Here is a 22,618-nt window from a genome sequence, read left to right as displayed (position 1 = left end):
CTACATCAATTATACTACAAGAACATTATACTTATAGTATAGTTTGCTACTCTCTATAGACAATAGCATTTAAGTAGTAAATTAAAGGACTTTGGTCTTACCTCTAATTAAGCAATTTTACATGGAGCAAAATCCTTAAAGTATGGTGGAATTGGAGTTGGAGCAAGATAACTAAATAGGTAAATTGCATTAATATATTTTGAAATTATGCTAATTATATAACTATATATATTTTTTAAAATTATAAGTACATCGTTTCAGGGGTGTTAGTATAATATTTTACAGGGGGCGTCGTATACGTTTTGCATCTGAATAGGGAATGTAGTTCTAATTACAATTATAATTTCAGGGGATGTAGTTGTAATTTTTCAAAAGATACAGAGTGCTCGTGTCTTTTAGCCTAATTTTAGGAGTGCGAATGCAATGTAATTTAAAATAAATAAATAACATAACAAAAGTACTCCAAGAAAGTTTTTTAAAAGGAGCATACTGAGCAGAACCCGAATATTATAGCTAGCTTAATTATGGAGGATGTTAGACAGCGTATACTTGGCATTACCTTAGCTAGCTCTGTTAGTACACATGCACTTTATAGATTGTGGCGTATTCCTTGACATATCGAAGGAAACACTACTTGATTCATAATTGTTGTACTATATCTTTTTCTATTTATGAAAATTACATTTACCCAAAAAAAAAAAAAGTTTTTTAAAAGAGCATCTAAGAGTCTTTTGAGTTTTGTGGAGTCGAGAATGCTGTAATACTAAATTATAAATTTATGATCTAAATTCGTCTAATTTATGAATTATATTTCAATATTACAATATAGAAATATTCTTTTAATTATTTCCCATAGTTATATATAAATTATTTGACGAGCGGGATTCTTTAAACTACGGTATGTTTGTGTTTCGCTTTTATTTTTTTTAAATCTTATTTTATTTTTTTTAAAAAAGAAAATTATATTGTTGAATAGCATAAATAATGTCAAAGCATCAACAATTATGGGGTCAAAAGGAAGCATTTGAAGCTCCAACTTTTGGTTGCTTTATTCCAAAGAATAGGCAACAAAAGAAAAGAAGAATACATCATAGTAGGGGTAAAATGGGAATAGGAGAGAAATTATTGGGTGGGCCGGAGGACCGGCCGTACTAGGACATCCTTAGCCTAGGATGATGGAAAAAGTACAAAATCATTTGTCCACGTATTGATTTTGTTTGGTCGGCTTCTAAGGGTGTGTGTTTCACATAATGGAGCCACTCTAACTCAATCATCCATTCCATTTCTTTTTTCTTTCATATTTTGCTCAACTTATATCTATATCTATATCTATATATTATCGGGTAAATTACAATCAACTCTTGAAATTTAGTATAATTATAATACTCTATCATTGTTTAAAAAATTATAAGAACTCTTCTAATTTTAACGATCGTCTAACAATTGACATAATCTATTAGATTTATATATATATTTTTTAGTGAACTGACTGAAATGTCCTTACGAAAATATAAATAATAATTTTTATTTTTTCAAAAATTTTTTATGAACTAAGTAGATAATTTTTTAAAGTTTTATTTATCTATGTACCTCATCTGATTTTTGTATAATTTTTTATTTTTTTTAAAAATATAGCAACGGTAAAGTTGAAAATTCCATACCACCATCCAAATAATTACATAATTTTCTTAAGTATCAGGGGGCTATTACAATTTTTCAAACAACGAGAGATATTCATAATTATAAGTATCTCATCGTTGTTTGAAAAATTACAAATGCGCCCTATTATTTTTTACGTTCGTCTAACAGCATGCTAATTCGATTAGCCTGTGTTAGATTTTCATATAATTTTTATGATAAACTAGCCAAATGAACTTTTGGATTATGATTTATAATTATATATACTTTATAGAGTTTTTAAAAATATTTTTATACACTAATATGCCCTATGGGTTATTGACTTTATCCACCCTTAATTTCTTTTGTATAATTTTTTTGAATATTTATTAAAAAAAAATCAGCAAGGGTAACATAGTAATTTCCACCCCATTCTCTAGAGGCTACATAATTATTTGGATAAATTACTCCCATGAGGTAGGTTCGGCATAATTATGAATATCCCATTGTTGTTTGAAAAATTGTCAATACTTTCTTAATTTTAATGGCCGTCTAACAATTAGCCAATTCGATTAGTCTCCGTTAGATTTCTATCCATTTTTTCTGGTAAACCAACCAAAATTTCTTTGTGGACTAAGAGTTATAAATTTTTTTATTCTTTCAATCTTTTTTATTTTTATGGACTATGTGGACTAAAGGGGTATTTATAAATTTTCAAAACAATGATAGGGTATTCGTAATTATGACAAACCTCAAGTAAGATCATTGTAATTTACCCTTAATATTTGTTATTTGAGAGAATATTTATAATTTTTTAAATAATAAAAAAATATTCATAATTTTATTAAATCTCATGAGACGTAGCTATAATCCGTCTCGATAAGAGTTTATATGCAAACTTGTAAAGCCCATTAATCAAGAATGGGCCCTTATTCATTTTAGGCTTGCTTTGGGCCTAATTGTGATCTCTTTCAAGGGAACAAAAAGCAATGGCATGATTCTCATTGGCTCTCCAAAAAAATACACTTATACTCTCTTTTAGAATATGAAATTATATTCTTTCTCATTTTTTTTTAAAATTACACTTACATAATTTACTATTTACATGTGATTCTTTTTCATTACGATTTGAAAAAAAAAATTAAAGTTAACAAAATAATTATTTAAATTTTTAATTTTTTTTATTTAATATTTTTTCGTGCAATAATTTTGTACTAATAATAGAATAAATATAATGATGTTCCATATATAGAAATTGTATTTAATCCTTTATAAGTGTAAAAATATATATGAGAATGTTAAATGAGAGGTAAAAATTGAAAATTTATGTAATTCTTTTTTGCTAGTGTCGGCATTTTTTATTTAAACTCTAATTAAAGGGGGTTATGTATGAACGAATAATTTTTAAAAAGGGTGTCAGTGTAATATTAATTTTTTTTAAAAAAATTAATTTCATATTTTTAGAGAAAATATTAACCCTTAAAAATAAAATGTTTATGGATACAACAACAGTGGCATGATTCTTACTGGCCCAAAAATATCCCAACAATTTTCTCTCCGGCCCATTAGCCGGAAATATCTCAAAATTATGGAAGATTTTAATCAATACAGAAATATGCGAGAGAAGATTTTCTTGAAATTGATATTTAAAAGGAAAAGGTGTAATTTTCATCTACTATTTTTACTGGTGAGAACATAGGTCAAATCAAATTTACGTCTCTAATCTTGACATCGTTTATCCCTTAGATTTTCCTGGAGATCGTCAGTTTCTGTTGAGTGCAATACCTGATCATCACTGGTAGGCAAGAAGGTAAAACAGATCAATGGAATTTTCATTCGAATTCCATTTAAATCTGCATTTCTTGGATTTTCTTTATATTTTGAATTTCCTTGTCCAGTAGTTGAATTATCCATATCCTTCTATATGACCCTTACAAGAGCCCAAGTTCACTCCCTGTTTTCACTTAGCATTTACACGGGTTTTCCTTTTTTTTTTTTATTTTTTATCCGGCTGAACGAGGCGTTGATAGTTTCTTTCTTGATTTCTTTTTGGTTTAGGCATCTGGGTAGCTTTTGTTTTGGTTAAAGACTCAAATCTTTAGGAAAAATCCAGTGTGTGTGTGTGTGTGTGTTTTAATAATGAAAAGATAGAAATTTTAAGGGTCTTAGAGATTTGATTGCAAATTGATCTTTTTCTTTCTCGATACTAGATTATTTAGGAATCAAGACTTGTGTGCTTGTAAGATGTCTCGATTGATTCTACCGTGCAAAGGTTCGGCCTTGTCAAAGACATGTCTCATGGGTTTGGTCTCCTCTACTCCTGTGATTACCCTCTCCCATGTTCTGGTCTTTTGGGTTTCCTGTTCTTGTTTCTTGCTTTAGAAAAAGTTATGTCAATAATATAGTTTTGCTTGGTCATAATGTTTTTGAGTATCCTTTATATTTGCTTAGAAGTTTGTTGCACATCAATCAGGGAGGTCGGTTTATTACCTTTTTCTTTGTAGGCTACGGATAAAAAATTTTGCCTCTCATTTCTGTGTTTTTTTGGCGCATTTTCCTTATCGTGGAAGTGTTTCTCCCTTTCTAGGACTTTTGGTAGCTGTATGGAAGTTGCACTATGTTCTTTTAGCTTACTAGAAATGCTAGTTTGTTTTGTGTGGGTAAGAGCGTGTGGTGCCTTTATAACCTTATAATACGCCTGACGCCATTTTTCAGCTTCGGGCAAGTTGTCGTGGTACGAGGCATTCAGTAAAGAACCTTTGTAGATACAGGCAACTCTTTTGTTCTGAGGTTTGCATGCGTTAGGCATTCTTCCCTCTGTATCCACTGACTGTCCTGTGCTTTTGCATACCTTTTCTTACTATGAAAATTTGGGGCATTAGCTCTCTAACATTTCTCAATCCACTGTTGCCACTAGATTACCAATTGGAGGAATCGTCAGTTGCCATATTACTCACTGCCCGTAAGCTCACTTTTTCTTCTGAGAGCTTATTAATGTTTTCGAATGTTGTCGCAGTGTCACTTTTTTATCCATTCATACATTTCTATATGTGATGTTTGGCTTTTGTAGAGGGCTACAAATATTGGCCGGAGGTTAATTTGCTCAGTGGCAACAGAACCAGTACCAAAGCAAGTTGAAGAATCTATTATGGATACACCAAAAGAAATCTTTCTGAAGGATTACAAGCAGCCTGATTACTTATTTGAGACAGTAATCCATCTGCATCTTTGATTTTGTTTTGTATCATTAGAGATTGATAATTGTACAGAACTTCTGTGATTTTGTTTCCACATCACTAATTAAAGAACATGATTTTGTCGTAGGTCCATTTGAAGTTTACACTGGGTGAGGAAAAAACAATCGTTTCTTCAAAAATTGTTGTCTACCCCGGACTTGAAGGTAACTTCTGATTCTTTTTTATCTTATATAAGTCTTATATCTGTTGGGGTCTATTTGGAATTGAGACATATTTGATCTTGAAACTATGAAATATGGGTTTGTTAGTAATGTGATCACTATGAATAGAATTTCAAAAATGTCTTGATTCCACCAAATATTAAGTCGCCACTTTTCATGGCCTGAGAAGGGGACTTTCATGGCCCACAACATTGTCGACCAGAATGTGTTCTGACATGCTAAAAAGTGAAAGAGATAATTATTATTCATTGAATGAACCCTGATTGGGTTCGGTTTCCTCTGATTCCACTGTTGGTATGCAACCTAATATTGGTGCATGACGCTTTATTGTAAAGTTGAATCTTGTGAAAGATCCAAAATCTGGTTTTGCACTCAATATAAAACTGTTGTAGTTGGATGGTATGTATTCCAAGTGTTTACCATTTATAGTTCTGCACTCAATGTGAAACTGTTGTGGTTGAATGGTATATATTCCAAGTTTTTACCATTTATATCACACACAGATTATGCATCTCCTAAATCTTTATTCAATTAATTGCTGGCAACGGATTGTCTTAACTTCTAAAATATTTTGAAAATTTTTGACAACTAACTTCCAGATTTACCAATTTTCATTAACAGGCTCCTCTTCACCTCTGGTCTTGGATGGGGTTGATCTGAAACTGATTTCATTAAAGGTTGATGGCAAGGAACCAAAGGTATGTCGTATGTGGTATATACCTTTGCTTCCTAAAGCTTGTGCAAGTTAGCTTTTAATAGATAAAGTCCTGGCCAGTTTCAATAAGTGCTATAATTGTTACAAGTGATTAATCACAAGAATTTTTTATGCTGATTTATCTACATGACTCCCTGTGGCCTGAAATTATTTGTTGCAGGAGGATGATTTTTGTGTAGACTCACGCCACCTTACTCTTTATTCGCCTCCTAGTGGTAAATTTACTTTGGATATTGTCACTGAGATCTACCCACAGAAGAACACGTCTTTGGAGGTCCTGCCTAAATTTACATTGAATTCTCATCAATTAGAATATATGGTCATGTGCACCTGTGGGCATACATATATAGTTGCTTTCAGTTTTTCATTCTAGTTTTTGATGGATAATACTTGTGCAGGGCCTCTACAAATCATCAGGGAACTTCTGCACACAATGTGAAGCAGAGGGTTTTCGGAAAATTACATTCTATCAGGTATGTGTTTGATGTTGGTGTAACTTTGGGTCTATCTAGTTTCCTTAGAGCTTGCAACTAATATGATACTACATCATTAGGATCGTCCTGATATCATGGCAAAGTACACTTGTCATATTGAAGCTGACAAGTCACTGTACCCTGTGCTGTTGTCTAATGGAAATCTTATAGAGCAAGGAGAAATGGAGGTGCAGTTTTCTCTATTTGTACTTGAAAATGCTTTTTGGTCATGGAAAGTTTGATCTATCTTAATCTTTTAATGCATCAATGCAGGGCAACAAGCATTATGCCATATGGGAGGATCCTTTTGTGAAACCAAGCTATCTTTTTGCATTAGTTGCTGGACAGTTGGAGAGCAGGGATGATACTTTTATAACTCGTTCAGGCCGAAAGGTCTCTCTTAGAATCTGGACCCCGGCCCAAGATCTGCCTAAGACAGTCCATGCCATGTATTCTTTAAAAGCTGCTATGAAATGGGATGAAGATGTAAAAGATCTCTACTTATCTAGTTTTTGTTGAGATTTCTCATTGCCCATAATAATGAATTCTATGATTTATTTCTTTCCCTTTTGCGCTTCAATTAGGTTTTCGGGCTTGAATATGACCTGGATCTCTTTAATATTGTAGCTGTTCCAGATTTTAACATGTTAGTTCATCTCTTTGCTGAAGACTCATTTTGATGTTTTTGGATATATATATATTTTACATTACTAAAGATTTTCTATTTTTTCTGATTGACAGGGGTGCCATGGAAAATAAGAGTTTGAATGTATGCTGGATGCTACACATCATTTCATAATTTCATATCATATAGTATCACATCATCATGTAATGTCATATCACTCGTATCATTCTTATATGTTGTTATCATGTTTTTGCAGATTTTTAATTCCAAACTTGTCTTGGCATCTCCTGAAACTGCAACTGATGCAGATTATGCTGCAATTTTGGGTGTGATTGGGCATGAGGTCTGTCATATTTGCAAGAGTGTTACAATCGAAATTTTTCTTGAATTTGGCAATCTCCTCTAGAACATTCTTTATTAATATTAATTGCATGTCTTATCTGCAGTATTTTCACAACTGGACAGGAAATAGGTAAGCTTATGTTTCCTTTAGGCTATTTGAAATGAGTGACAGCTAAGAGCTTCTATGCTTTATAAAATTTTTTTAGAAGTTGGCACTTGGCTGAAAGTACAAATATTTGCTAACTTGAACCACACTGAATGACATCATATTGAAATTTTTTTGCTAATCTACTATAATAAATGAGATATATTAATTTAACCGAATACATGGCCGTAATGGATTTTGATCTTATATTGTTGTATTATAGTATAAGTTTTTGAATTGTTATATAAGCCAAAGCGTAAGTTGACATTCAATCAAATTCCAGAGTCACATGCCGAGATTGGTTCCAGCTTAGCTTAAAGGAAGGTCTCACAGTTTTCCGGGATCAGGTTAGGATGCATATCATGATGAGAAAGCATTTTAAGATCTTTTTGTTATCTTTTCCCGGGAAACATTTATTGGTGGCCACATGTGTAGGAATTTTCATCTGATATGGGAAGCCGTACTGTGAAAAGGATAGCTGATGTTTCAACACTTCGAACTTATCAGTTTCCTCAGGTGTGGAAAGCAATCTGGTTGAATTTGCAAACCATTAGATGTTAATTTGAGTTATATGTATGTTTGTATGATTCTATTAGGCGCTGTGATCTGGATAGTTTCTCTCTGACATTATGATCTTTAGCTGTCCTTCCCTTGTATTCACAAACCTTTATCTTCATTTTCCAGGATGCTGGTCCGATGGCTCACCCTGTCCGACCCCACTCTTACATTAAGGTGTGAAATGCCCCTTTTCTGTTCATCCAAAACCTTCCTGTTGTATTTTGTGATTTGACTGAAGCATGTGCTAGCCTGTTTGTTCGCAAATTACTGACATTTCTTTTTCATTTTTCCCTTGGTAGATGGATAACTTCTACACAGGCAAGTGCATTCTTCCATTTCTTAATGGAAATTATTCTCTTTCATGCAATATTTGCAATTTTCAATTCATAATTTGTTGTTCATTGAGTTCTGATTTATGGTCATTTTTTCTGTCCCATCCACTGATGCACTGGATTTGATGGTTGGCCTTGCACGATAACTTGCAGTAACGGTATGCCTATAGCACTTTCATCATCTTGTTGCACTTCACTTTGTTCTCTGCATTCAGATAAATGACTAACTGCTCTTTTGTCTTCGTGTTTCATTTTGTTACTGACAGGTGTATGAAAAGGTTGGTCTTTTTCTTTATCCATAGTTTGTTTCAGCGTTGAGGATTTCACCTGTGTGTGGACTTTTTTTTTTAATGAACTTTCAGCTGCCAGAGGTACTAAAATGATGCAATACAATATCAGTCATCATCTAATCTCATCTTTTTGAACAGGGAGCTGAAGTGGTGAGAATGTACAAAACTTTGCTGGGTGCCTCAGGATTTAGGAAGGTCAGGAATAAAATCAATATCTGATCCTATACTCCATATGTTTCTCTTGGTGGTTGCCTCCACTGCATAATATCCGCATAATCCATAGATCTTATGTGTGTCTTTACCTTTTAGGGCATGGATCTATATTTTGAAAGGCACGATGGGCAAGCTGTGACCTGCGAAGACTTTTTCGCTGCCATGAGAGATGCAAATGGTGCCGATATGTCCAACTTCTTGTTATGGTATGGTGTCGAAGGCTCAAAGCTGCTTTTACTTTTTACAAACACTTGTCTTTGGTGTAAAAGTTTTTCCCTGTATGAATAATGTAGGTACTCACAAGCTGGGACACCTCGTCTGAATGTTGTTTCTGCCTATGATGCTCAAGCCAAGACATTTTCTCTCAAGTTTAGGTAAGTTTTTGTCTTGTCATTTTTCCCTGACAAGGTTATTTTGCTAATGAATGAATGAGTCAACATGATTTGCTTGCAGTCAAGAGGTACCCCCCAGCCCAGGACAGCTGGTCAAAGAGCCCATGTTCATTCCTGTAGCTTTGGGCCTGCTTGGCTCCAACGGTAAGGACATGCCTCTATCCTCAGTTTACCACGATGGAAAATTGGAGAGTATTGCAATCAATGGTCAGCCTGTGCACACAACAGTTCTCAGAGTAACAAAGGTTAGTTCATAACTGTTGTTTTACTTGATCTCGTGGAACTCTTTCTGGGATTATTGATGTTTTGAGTTTAGATGCTAGAAATTAGTTAATTTTATTTTGGGTTCGCTCGTGGCAAGAGAGGCTGTGGTCGCTGATTTTGCACAATGTGATGAAACTTTTTGTTCTGAAACGGCACTATAGTTGGAGGATTGACCTACAGTTGGTCTTCTTAGTGCAACCTTTTCCCAATAGAATTCTTGTGAAATGATATAGGAAAAAGTAGAGGCACCGTAGAAGAGATACTGCTAGATGTACTTTTGGGGTGATTAATTATAGATCTATCGGTCTCCTCATTCAGTGCAGTTTTCTCCTTACAGGTTTTCTTCATATGTTGGAATTCTAGAAATAATGCTTTTCTGGTTGAAGTTTGAACTATTCCCTGTTTGAAATCATAGCACCCTAAATAAAAGGTTTTTATTCTGCCACGATTTTGATTGATCTGTTAATTGTTTGTTTTGAGCAGAAAGAAGAAGAATTTGTGTTCACCGACATCCCAGAACGCCCAGTACCATCCATACTAAGGGGTTACAGTGCTCCTGTTCGGATGGATTCTGATCTCACTGATGCCGATCTATATTTCCTCCTTGCTAATGATTCTGATGAGTTCAATCGGTATGTAATTTTGCAAATTTAAATCTACTTGTGGAGCATTAAGAGAATCATCTGAAGCATCATTGTTGCTACCGTAGTTGGGAGGCTGGGCAGGTGTTGGCAAGAAAACTGATGCTCAGCTTAGTGGCGGATTTTCAACAAAACAAGCCGTTGACTCTCAACTCACAGTTCCTTCATGGAATCAGAAGCATACTTTGTGACCTGAGCTTGGATAAGGCATGCATAAATCTGTCTCGTGGTTTCTTTACTGACGAAGGAAGTATATTCATCATTTTCTCTAAATGTTTTGTGTTGTTCAGGAATTCATTGGAAAGGCCATCACGCTGCCTACTGAAGCAGAAATCATGGACATTATGGAAGTTGCTGACCCTGACGCTGTCCATGCAGTTAGAACTTTCATCAGAAAGGAGCTTGCCTCTGGATTGAAACAAGAATTACTTGACACAGTATGCATGTTTATGCTGATACCCACAGAAATAACTTTTTCCTTGTTTGTATTTCCGGGGAACCAACTATTTGTCCTCTGCGTGCGTCACAGGTGAAAAGCAACAGGAGCTCCGAGGAATATGTGTTCAACCATCTAAATATGGCGAGGCGTGCGCTAAAAAATATCGCCCTAGGTAAGCCTTATCAGGGCTTTTTCTCACTTGCCCGCCTGCACCCCTAAATTTTTCTGACTTCATTTGATTGCTTCTGTGATTACTGCTTGTCTGCAGCATATCTTGGCTCACTTGATGATCCAGAGATTACTGAGCTCGCCTTGCATGAATATAGCACCGCCACAAATATGACTGACCAATTTGCAGCACTGGTGGCTCTTGATCAGAAACCTGGTAAAACTCGGGATGACATTTTGGCCGATTTCTATAACAAGTGGCAGCATGATTTCTTGGTATGTTCATCACATCCAACATGTCTTGTTTCATTTTCTAAAATTTTCTGGTCTTAAACAGAATAGACAGAAAAAATCGCAACATCTAATGCCCGGTTGAATGCTGTCTAGTCTAATGTGATTAGGCAAATTTCAGTTAAAATGTTAGTGATTTTGTCAGAAATTACGGAGATTGGTAAGGTTCACACGATACAGTAGGAACGTATATGGTGAGAGAAACACTGTTATGGATGAGATCTCATCCTGGTTAAGATGGCAAATTGGAAAATTATCCTTTCATATGATGTCAAGTGATCAGTTTGAAAATTCTCCTTGTTCAGGTCGTGAACAAGTGGTTAGCACTACAAGCCATGGCAGATATCCCTGGAAACGTTGAGAATGTGCGTAAACTCCTTGACCATCCAGCCTTTGACCTGCGTAATCCCAACAAGGTTGGTGCCCAATCCAAACACATCCCTTCGACCACAAAGATCTTATTTAGGTCAAAATGTAACGTCGATTTGGATGCCGTGCAGGTTTATGCACTGGTCGGAGGATTCTGTAGATCTCCGGTCAACTTCCATGCCAAAGATGGGTCCGGCTACAAGTTCTTGGGCGAAATGGTGGTGCAGCTTGACAAGCTGAATCCTCAGGTCTCGCCAAAACGAAGTTTCTCCACTGACTAGTCTCTTATTTGCTTTTGTCTCCTATTTATTTCTTCTAAAACTTTCATAAATTGTATTATCTCCTCTACAGGTGGCTTCACGCATGGTATCCTCCTTCTCTAGGTGGAAACGCTACGATGAAACCCGACAAAATCTTGCAAAGGTGATAATATGCTCTATTCTGTTTGATGTTTTCTGGATGCGGCCTGAGATCTATAACTGTGGTTCTGCTGTTGTATTATACTAAATTTGATGTTCGTTGAATTGTTGCAGGCTCAGCTGGAAATGATACTGGCTGCAAACGGGCTCTCAGAAAATGTGTTTGAGATCGCATCAAAGAGTCTTTCTGCTTGAGTTTGTTCTTAGTTTATCAGGAAAACGTAGAAGAAGAAACTGCTATATTCCTCCAGGAAAAATGTGGTTTCCGGGAAGAACATGCTTTACTGCTTATATATATGTTCGTATAGTTGCTCAGGAAAACGTCCAAACTCCCATATTGCTCCAGGAAAAAAACGTGTTATCTGCAAAGAACACGTTTTTACTGCATATACATATATATGTTATAGTGCTGCATCTGCAATTGTGGCTGAATTCAGATTTCATATAGACTATTTATGCTGTTAATGAAGTCCATCAACGATCCAACCTCTTCTCTTTGTCAATTCTTTGATGTTAAATTGGCAACTTTGATCTACTTTATCATAAATGCCGAGGGGCGAATGGGTGTCGTGATTTTTGGGGAATGTATCTGTAATTTTTTAAAAAGTAAGGATGGTTTGTCTAAATAATGTTGATGTTCTCGAAGATGGTGGATGTGTAATTCTTTAAAAGATAGGGATGATTTGCGTAAATGAAATAGACTTTAGGTCAGGGATGATTAAAACTACATAGAAAATTATTTAGAACAATCTTGAAAAATCACGTATCTTTATTAGTGTGCCACAAATTACTAATGGTTTCTTGTTATCGAGTATTTCTATTAGAGAAATTTCGTGATACGGTGAAAAAGCCGATTGAGAAGGATGAGATTGGTTTGGATCGTTACGATAAGTGAATAATTTTTATTATTAATGGTAGGGATAAGTTGTAAGCAAAGTTACATGTTTAGTTGCAGTGATAGTTGAGAGTGATTGAAAATAAAAATAAAATTAAAATTTGTAAATAAAAGTTGCACTATTTAGTAAATATAAATAATTATCATAATTCCACAAAATTAAGCTATTTTTGTTTTTTATTTTTAAAAAAAGAAAACCACATGAGTTGTCAAAAGAAGATGCCAATTTTTCCTCCCATTGACTATAAAGGAGACATGTTTACATACCATATTGTTAAATAAGATGAAAAGTCAAAATATAAATAGTTTACATTGAGGTGTTATTATTGTAGAAATTAATCGAAATAAATGTTGTGATGGAACAGCTTAATTTGGTCCTAAGTAGCTGCACTTTTTTCTTTTAAATACATTTTTATAGAAAAATTATCTTTGAAAATTATCGTTTAAGACTAATTCAACTGAACTGAATTAATACGTCACGTATTAATTATAAATGAAGGTGTCTGATTATTATTATTATTATTATTATTATTATTATTATTATTTTTGTTCCGTCAAGGCTTGACAGCCTTGTTTATATATATATATATTATAATTATTTAATTTATAATTTATATATTTTAGATATAATTAATATTAAAAATTATTATATAATTATAATAAATAAAAATATTACTTATGATTTTAATATAAATAGCGATAAATAAATAATTGATATACAAAATAATAGCTCAATTAAATAATACATTAATATAACAATGAGAATCAAATCACAATAAGTTATATAAAGTGGGATATTTAATTATATTATAATATTTATATTCATTGTAATATTTGTACAAATGAATTATAATTAGAAAAATATGTAAATTTATAGTCAAATAACTATAACATATAATATTAATAATAATATATATAATATTTTAAAAAAGTCACGATGATGTGTATGGCCCAAAAGCATTTTGGCCTAAGAAGAGATCTAAAGCCCAAATTAGGTCCATCAGCCCATGATGAGGATAACTCATTGAAACATTATCAGGTCCAATCTAAAAGGGAAGCCTAGTGCACTAAGCAATCCCAGTTCGGCCCAAAAAGGAGGCCTAGTACAAGGCCTGTCGGATCTCAAACCTACCTTCCAAGCCCAACCTAGGAGAAGGGAGGCGCCCCCAATAAGGTGGACTTCTTCACCTAGAAGGATGAGTCTTCATATCAAAGGAGTCCTCCTCCAATCAAAGACGTGTTGCTCAAGTTAAGGAGGAGATAAGATCGTGCCTTATCCACAAATTTCGCCCTTTTTCTCGAAAATGCAGCTCACGACAGAGTTCCTGCGAATAGGACTCTTTTTCTATAAATACAGGTGGCACTCCTTAATGGAAGGCCTAAAGAATATGGAACTATATCGCTATTTTTTTGCAACTCTCAACTCGTGCTCTAAGCCATACTGTGCTTACGCAATTCTTACTTTTATCTCAATTTCTCAATACGATTTATTTCTATATTTATTTATTCCTAAATTCGAAATTAATTTGAATGTCAGAGTGCTAATACTTTATTTCGCAGGTGCTATTTCTTAAGTTCTTTTGTTCCATTAGCCCAAATTCATCGTCAAGATCCAAAGACATTGGACCTATGCTAAAATTATAATATCATACATAACAAAGATAATTAACTTATATCAATGTATCAGTATGGGGTCGCATATCATAAATAATATTTTAAACCGCCGCAAAAACATTTACATTATATAATATATTAACTTGTAATATCTCATTGATTGATAGTGACACTTTTCAAGTCTTATTAGTGAATCAGTTAAAATTTTTAAATTTTATTATCAACAATCAATATAATAATATATACAATATTAAAAAATAATTAAAATGTATAATATATAATATAATAATTTAATAATATAATTTTAACTAATTGGGGAGATTACAAATTAATCAAAAGTAATTAATTTTCTCAATTTGATTCAGATTGCTTTGATATTAATTTATTAATTGTCACAATTTATCTTATATTTCCACTTATGAAGGAATACAGTTCAAGAATTTAAGGAGGATATATAAAATTTTATAATTTCCATGTAAATATGTGTACGGGGTTTATACTTAAAGTATAAGTTCAATATTATAGGTTATAAATAAAATTATTATTATTATTATAATATAGTAATGAAATAAATAAATATATTTTTTTACATGTATAGTGTGTGTATATATTAAACAAAAAATGTGAGCAAATTTAAAATAAAAATACAATTAAAATTTAATTTTTTAGAATGCCCCTCATTTAAAACATTTTAATGAATTTTAATTTAATTGGCGAAATTAACGTTTCATGGCTATAAAATTATGATTGAATTCTTGACTGTTAAAATTGTCGGTGCTTTAAATCTCGACATGATCGCAATGAATTTATTGAAAGAAAAGAACAATTAAATTTATCCTCCTGATCTATAGTCTGTTTACACAAAATCTCTTTTGCCTTCTGCATGATTATAGAAATTACTCATGACAATTAAACGTAGGGATAGTTTATGTAATAATATCAATATTTTTTTAAAATTGTACGTATTATTTTTCTAAAAATATAAATAATATTAATATTTCTAATATGTGTGTATATAATTATTAAAAAAATAAAAATTATTGGCAAAGACCAAAGATTATAAGGTTATATACAATAATTCTAAAGAAACAAATATATATATATATATGGCGAATAGCGATTTATTCCTATGTGATATTGAAAATGAGCACATCATCCCCCTATGAAAAAAATATAGCAATTCATCCCTTATACTTTTTAGAATGAAGCAATTTACCTCCTTATACAGGAAGGTAAATTGTTTAATTTTAAAAATCATAGGGACATAAATTATTGTATTTTATAAAATATAAGAAGGTAAATCATTATTTATTTTTTTTTTATAAAAGAGTAATTTGCTTATTTATGATACGATAAGGAGTTGTTTGTTATTTTTCATATATATATATAATATGTCTTGATGATTGTCTTACTAGGCTTGATATTATTAAATTCCGGAATGAACTGAGATTGGGCAACACGAGTAAGCCTAGAGAGAGGCTACAACTCCGTTTGGAGTTCCCCAAAAGTCGGCCAAAAGTTTGCAATCAAATAGGTAAAAGTGGAAGTCATAAAACGCACTTTTTCCGAATACCAAACACTACAGTTGGAATCATTTCTACTCACGTTCGTTTTTTAAGAGTAAATTACAACGTGCTTTCTTGATACGTATATTTTTAATAATTATATATAATTTAACATAATTTAAAAAATTATAATTTTTTTTAAATTAACAATCATCTAATAAATACTCTGTCGTGACTGTTCGTTAATTAACGAAAATGGACATTAATTCTAGGGTAGATTACATTAAAACCCTTGAGGTTAGACAGAAAACACACAAATACCTCTTATTATTATTTTTTATAAAATTACAAATAAATCTCTTGAGGTTATAACTATAAATTATACCTCCTCTTCAAAAGCAAAATTTACACAAACATTCTATGGAAAATATTGTAGCAATACCCCGTAGAGGGTATAGTTGTAATTTGGGATGTGTATATAATTTAGCGTAATTTCAACAAGTGTTAATGTAATTTACCCGTAATTTTATTAAAATAGCATCACTAAAATTGAGTTAGTCCACGAAAAGCATTTTCAGCTTTTACTATATTTGAAATTTTGTGTTCATTCCCATACATATTAGATACTTAAACAATCAATGCACGTATTGATTCTGTCGGTACGACTTTAGTGTATAATCAACATAAGCTTTAGTCGTATCAGGGTAGCACCATTCAAGTCGAGTGTAGTCCGCAAAACCACTTGTACTTCCCTTACGACATGTTTGGAGTTTGTGTTTTCTTGCAAATTTTATCAGACTTTTGGACAGTCAGTACAAATATTGGTTATTTTTAGTATATCACCAATTAAAATTGAGCATAATTAAAAAAATATGATAAGACTTCATAAATAAATTGAGAGTTACTCGAAATTTAGTCCATCGTAACTTATAATGATTATCAATCACAAAATTTAATAAATATTAGCAATCAAAATACGTTCGGTATATATCTGTAATTTAAATTTTTATTGTATAGGTTTAAATAAACAAAACAATAAAGATAAAATGAATAATTGATCAAAATTGATGAAATCTTCCAACCTTAAATATATGTGAGTTGAAAATTAGGAATATATTAAATAATAATTATTTTTAAGAAAATATTAAAATAAGAATATTCTAGAAAGTTCATATTTTTGTGTATAGAAATAATAACTTTGAGATATTAAATTTTAATATTCTATAATTTTATAAATAAACAGAGTATCTCCTTATAAAAAAGTAATAGCAATTTATTCCCTGTATTTAAGAAGGTAAATTGTTTCATTTTAAAAAAATATAAAAAAATAAATTATTATATTTTTTAAAAATACTAAAATAATAAAATATTATTATTTTTTATATAAATAATAATATATTCAATTACAATATCATAAGGAGTTTGTTTGTATTTTGTTTTTTTTTTTTTTTTTAATGGTATAGATATAGATAGATATAGGAAATGGTAGACTTGGTAGTTGTTACGCGTTGGAGAGATGAACCAACCGTGCAAGTTAGTCCGGGTGGCGGGTAAAGGGGGAGAATTTTCACGGTGGGCCCAAACCTACGCGGGGGTGCGCACGAAAAGCCATGTTGTAGAAACGGATGTCCACACGTGCGCACATTGATTCATAACCAAAAAGGTTCCCCCTCCCTCGGTAATTACTTCCACTAATGGCCCGCTTTTATTCCGAAAGTACTAAACTACCCTTGGGACTCCTTCAATCAACTTCTATTTTCACTTTCGCATTTATTATTATTATTATTATTTCAATTAATTACTAAAAACACGTTTTCTTTTTCCATTAAAATATCATTACTTTCCATTTTATAGTTATAATAATCACTTTATTTGAAATAAATCTCATATTATTAAATAATAATAATTCATCTTTATATTGTCTTAGTAACACAAAAACTACAAGCCCTTTTTGGTAATTTCAGCTCCTTAATCAAATTAATTAATTGAAATATATAAACCCCACTCCCATAATGATCACAATTATATAAACTAATCGCTTTTCAGTCTTGGGCGTGTTTGACCTCCAAATCCTCAATATAAATTACTTACAGCATCTACACACACGATTTTGCTGTGCCTGTGCGCCGTTTCTCCGTTTTCCTTTTCTCTACAGAAATAGAATATTTATATGTACGCATAAATATTGATTGTTCACTTTGATGAGTATGTTTTTGGAGTTCAATTTGTTTGTTTGATTGATTGAGTAAACGATGAGAAGAGGAGGAGTCAATGGAGCCGACGCGTTGGAGACCATAAACGCGGCCGCCACTGCGATCGCATCTGTGGAGACTCGCGGTCTTCAGGATTCGGTTCAGGTATGAGGAAGTTTGAGGATTTTGTTCACGGTTCCATTTTTTTTTTCTTTTTTATTTGTGGATTAGATATTTAAGTGTCTGGTGCTTGTTTGTGCGGGAAGTTAGTTCATGATTGTTCGTTTCTATTTCGTTATTTTCGAGGTTTTGATGTTTTTTGTTGCTAAATTTACCTAGGCTGGATGCTTAATTCTTTTGCCTGCTTAGGAGTTTGTCTGAGGTTGGAGATCTGGTGATGTGATCATTTGATTCTGTTTTTACCGTCTGCAATTTTATTCATCTGCTCGCGGAAAGATTTTGGATGTAGTATGGTATTCTTGCATGAGTATCGATGAGAAAGTAGATCGCTTCGACTCGATTTTGTTTTATTTTTTCTCTTTATTGTTGGGAATTACCTCCACTTGAACTTGATTTGTCGTCTGAAGGACTCTCGGACCTGTTTTACAGGATTCGGCACTATAAAATGATTTTTTTTTTTGTGTATGAAATTATTAGCAGAGCGTTTTCAAATGGTAGGATGTAGTGGTTAACAGTATGTTTCGTGGAGTCCAGAAATTTGTTCAATCAATGAAAAAGAGAGCCCAATGTACAGTCGGAGAAAGTTGTTGAATCTATGACAGTCGTAGCAAAATGGAAAAGTTTCAGTTGATCATGACTTTTCCAACTGCCTTACAGTGAATAATTCCTTAGTCCATCATGTTGCCTTCTTACTAGTCTTCGTCACAATAATGTTAACGACATCCAGATTATACGACTGCAGTGATAAAGTTTCTTGGACAGAGGGTGCATGTTCATTGCAAAGTTCTGTCTGTCGCCTTTTAGCCTAATAATATCTCCCATAAACAACAGTTTGTTGAAGAATTGACTTGTCCTGTTTTCTTTCACCAGGCCCCCTTATAAGTTAATAGTGTTTTTGAGCCTTAACATACTCGTGTCTGGAGACTTTTGCAAAGTTTATTTATAATGTCTGGGAAATGGGGATCTGAGCGTTTACTTCTCCATGGTAATGATATTTTACATAATGACTGAAATGTGTGACATTATAAAGAAATTGCAGCTGCACGCGTCTTCTACGAATGTCATTTTCTGCAAGCTCATGTTACTGGTTCTCTTTTCAGTTTTAGGATGTGTGCCAAAAACATAATGATATGCAAAGTATACGAAGAGTTTGGACTGGCGCTAGTGGTGTTAGAGATTTTGAGAAGTAGTTTCACTCGTCATTCTCAATATTCCTTCCCAAACCAAATTTTTTGAGATGTAAAGCCTTAGCATGCTCCTTTTTCTTTTCATATCTTTCAACATCATCTGCTTCTTTCTTCTCCAAGTTTCAAATAAAAGCTTTAAATGGGCAGTTGATGTGGCTTTAAACAAGATAAACCACAAATTAACCTTTGGGGATTTGAGATTTCTGAACACCCTAAGGCAGTGAAAGCTTTGAACATGAGTTCCTAATGGATCTTCACCCAAAGAAATACAATGGACTGCAATAGGCAGTTATATGTATTGTTGATGATTTTTTGCCTGAAGATGTGTCCATCTTCTTTTTCATCATTGGCAGGACTGCATAAATCCCATTTTGATTATAGCAATCTGTTTACTATAGACATTTTTTGTATAATGTTATGGCTGAAAAATTATTTTTGTCATGAATTATATTTGGTCCAAAATTTTTAACTTAGTGCCCTTCAGAAAGTTTCAAGCTCATGTTCAACTCTGTTTGATGGCTATTGTGTTACCGTGCACACACGCCCTTTTTTGGGGGTGGGGATAAAATGCATCATAGGGGGATGTGTGACCTACGCACTTACGATCTATATGCATATGAATAGGTTAGGATTTAAGTCAAATGTCAAGTGATGAATGATAGCAAGGTCAGCAAATCAACCAAAGATTATAGATATAACTTCATTTACTCCGCACACTTCACTAATTGAAAGGATTCTAGGAATCAATAAAGCACAAAGCATTTATTCATGTTCTGCTGTTAGCTTGATATAAAGCTTGCATTGCAACTGACTTCGGCAAATCAGATTGCGCCCCTTAGATTTAGATGAAGCTGATGATCAACTGCTGCAGTTTCAAAAAAACATAGTAAACTAAATCCAATGATTGGCTTGGCCCTCATGTTGGTATTTTCTTTTATGCGATATAAATCATAGCCAACTATGACACTGATGTGATTGTCATTGCTCATGGTCATATGCAGAAAAGGAGGTGGGGACGCTGGTGGAGCCTTTACTGGTGTTTTGGGTCGAACAAGACTAAGCGAATTGGGCATGCCGTTCTTGTTCCTGAAACTACTGCTGCAGGAGCTGATGCTCCCACGGCAGAACATCCAGCGCAACCACCTTCCATAGTATTGCCCTTTGTTGCACCTCCTTCTTCTCCTGCATCATTCCTTCCATCCGAACCTCCATCTGCTGCCCAGTCACCGACTGGCCTGTTATCACTGACTTCTGTATCAGCAAGCATGTATTCTCCCGGTGGTCCTGCCTCAATTTTTGCTATTGGTCCTTATGCTCATGAGACCCAGTTAGTTTCTCCCCCGGTCTTCTCAACCTTCACCACTGAACCATCTACTGCCCCCTATACGCCTCCCCCAGAGTCGGTCCACTTAACCACACCTTCCTCTCCTGAGGTCCCATTTGCAAGGCTTCTTGAACCCAACCTCCAGAACAGTGAAGCTGGTCAGAGATTCCACATCTCTCCATATGAGTTCCAATCCTATCAGCTTCAACCTGGTAGTCCAGTTAGCCATTTGATCTCGCCTAGCTCAGGTATCTCTGGTTCAGGCACCTCATCACCGTTTCCTGACCGTGAGTTTGCTGCTGGACACCCCTTTTTTCTTGAGTTCAGAACCGGTAACCCTCCTAAACTTTTGGATCTTGACAATATTGTGGTTCGTGAATGGGGATCGCGTCAAGAATCTGGCGCTGTGACTCCGGATGCGGCCGGCCCTAGATCCTGTGATAGTTGTCTACTGAACCGTCAAAATTCAGATGTTGCTCCACTCCCAGATACACATAAAAGATTGAAAAATGACGAGACCATGGTTGATCATAGAGTTTCTTTCGAGATAACTGCTGAAGAAGTTGTAAGATGTGTGGAAAAGAAGCCATTGGCCTTGGCCAAATCATCTCAAGAGTCGGTTGAGAACGCAGAACATATGGGCGGAGAAAAGCCAATTGAAATGGCAAATGGGAGTGGGTATCCTGCTGGAGAAGACTCCAATTACACATCCAAGAAAGATCAAACTGATGGTGACAACGAGCGAAGACATCAAAAGAACCGGACAATCACTCTCGGATCATCCAAAGAATTTAACTTCGACAATGTAGACGGAGGAAATTCTGATGAACCTAGCATTGGTTCTTCTGAGTGGTGGGTTAACGAGAAGGTTGTTGCGGAGGATGGAAGCCCATGTAAGAACTGGTCTTTCTTCCCGATGATGCAGACAGGGGTCAGCTAGCAGCAGCAATGCTGAAGATAAAAGGCCAAGTTCTTCTGGTGATAGCTCAGTCATTGTGAAATTAATTGTAGTGGTAAAATTGGATACTAAGGTAGTTGATGTTTGCAGGACTGACTCTTACTTGAAGGCTGTTTTTGAGAACTTCCTGACCCCCCAGCACAGCAAATAGAAAAAAGGGACATATTCGTAGGATAGTGGCAATACCGTATGATGCTCGAGACAGAAATGTCTCGAAGCTACATCATCTAGGTATTGACATTTTGTTGTATATGTAAGATAATTAATATATATAGCTAGAACTGCCATAGACCGGCTTCTGCTAATGATGACAGTGAAAACGATGATAAACTATTAGATATAATTTTGACAATCGAGCTTCTGGATACAGCAGGAAAGTCTCAATTGAGGTTCATTTTAGCTGCTATATTCCGTTACATTCTTACTTTATCATTGGCATGTTAAGAAGCTTTCGGTTGCTTTCCTGGTGTTGCTGAAGTTCTCTAAGCACGCGGTCATTCAGAGGTACTATCATAATTGATGTCATTAAAAAGCGAGATTGACTGCATTTGTATTATGAAGATACGATTCAACATGTTGTCGCTAGAGTTTTTTACAAGAATTTTTTCCCCTCAAATAAAAGAATAAGAAGGGTATTTATACTATTACAAATTATATTATTTGAGTAGGTGAAAGTGAAGTATAATTTCATCCCTCATCTATCAACTGCGATTTGTCTATTAGGGGTATTTCAGCAATTCACCATATCATGTTAATTTGGTAAGTTTAATTACAAACTTTGTTTGAGTGAGCGATTCTTCTTTTCTTGGACTGATCTTTTTCTTCATCAGTACAATTTGTTTCTCTTGCATGGTCGATAAGGAGTTTAAAATTGTTTGAGTTTCTAAATCTTCTTGTGTATGATTATTCTATTTTGATTCATTTGGAGCTCTGATAAGTAGTATAATATAAGTGCGGACCAAAGACGTGCCGACTGCCGTGCAGATTCATATAATCTCCGCGTCCTATATTATTTATTAGATATAGATATGTAGGGCTGCTTAGCTAACACA

The 22,618-nt window shown here is 33.9% G+C and overlaps 2 protein-coding genes across 2 annotated transcripts; both read left to right on the top strand.

Moving 5' to 3' along the window:
- Positions 1 to 3,560: 3,560 nt before the first annotated feature.
- LOC105158003 (Peptidase M1 family protein) lies at positions 3,561 to 12,197 on the top strand. The gene is made up of 32 exons (XM_088883136.1): positions 3,561 to 3,939; positions 4,333 to 4,407; positions 4,535 to 4,579; positions 4,688 to 4,828; positions 4,942 to 5,017; positions 5,657 to 5,733; positions 5,911 to 6,024; positions 6,149 to 6,223; positions 6,304 to 6,411; positions 6,497 to 6,709; positions 6,808 to 6,869; positions 6,965 to 6,992; positions 7,105 to 7,191; positions 7,295 to 7,320; positions 7,619 to 7,682; positions 7,771 to 7,851; positions 8,020 to 8,067; positions 8,193 to 8,348; positions 8,492 to 8,503; positions 8,654 to 8,710; positions 8,825 to 8,934; positions 9,022 to 9,102; positions 9,182 to 9,365; positions 9,868 to 10,016; positions 10,094 to 10,232; positions 10,316 to 10,462; positions 10,555 to 10,636; positions 10,733 to 10,908; positions 11,229 to 11,339; positions 11,424 to 11,540; positions 11,644 to 11,715; positions 11,826 to 12,197. The coding sequence occupies exons 1-32, from the start codon at positions 3,862 to 3,864 to the stop codon at positions 11,904 to 11,906; spliced, it is 3,072 nt and encodes a 1,023-aa protein (XP_088739262.1). The 5' UTR covers positions 3,561 to 3,861; the 3' UTR covers positions 11,907 to 12,197.
- A 5,590-nt stretch (positions 12,198 to 17,787) lies between these two features.
- LOC105157994 (uncharacterized) lies at positions 17,788 to 21,918 on the top strand. Its single transcript, XM_011074582.3, has 2 exons — positions 17,788 to 18,082; positions 20,286 to 21,918. The coding sequence occupies exons 1-2, from the start codon at positions 17,978 to 17,980 to the stop codon at positions 21,546 to 21,548; spliced, it is 1,368 nt and encodes a 455-aa protein (XP_011072884.1). The 5' UTR covers positions 17,788 to 17,977; the 3' UTR covers positions 21,549 to 21,918.
- Positions 21,919 to 22,618: the final 700 nt, after the last annotated feature.

The sequence above is a fragment of the Sesamum indicum genome, linkage group LG1 (assembly GCF_026168435.1).
Source record: "Sesamum indicum cultivar Baizhima isolate 11 linkage group LG1, ASM2616843v1, whole genome shotgun sequence".
NCBI lineage: Eukaryota > Viridiplantae > Streptophyta > Magnoliopsida > Lamiales > Pedaliaceae > Sesamum > Sesamum indicum.
This window is presented reverse-complemented; position numbering and strand designations above follow the sequence as displayed.

Coding starts and splice junctions, on each gene's coding strand:
- LOC105158003 (XM_088883136.1), top strand. CDS start 3,862: ATGTCTCGATTGATTCTACCGTGCAAAGGTTCGGCCTTGTCAAAGACA. Junction 5,734..5,910: donor TTGATGGCAAGGAACCAAAG/GTATGTCGTATG, acceptor TATTTGTTGCAG/GAGGATGATTTTTGTGTAGA. Junction 6,025..6,148: donor AGAAGAACACGTCTTTGGAG/GTCCTGCCTAAA, acceptor ATACTTGTGCAG/GGCCTCTACAAATCATCAGG.
- LOC105157994 (XM_011074582.3), top strand. CDS start 17,978: ATGAGAAGAGGAGGAGTCAATGGAGCCGACGCGTTGGAGACCATAAAC. Junction 18,083..20,285: donor GTCTTCAGGATTCGGTTCAG/GTATGAGGAAGT, acceptor GGTCATATGCAG/AAAAGGAGGTGGGGACGCTG.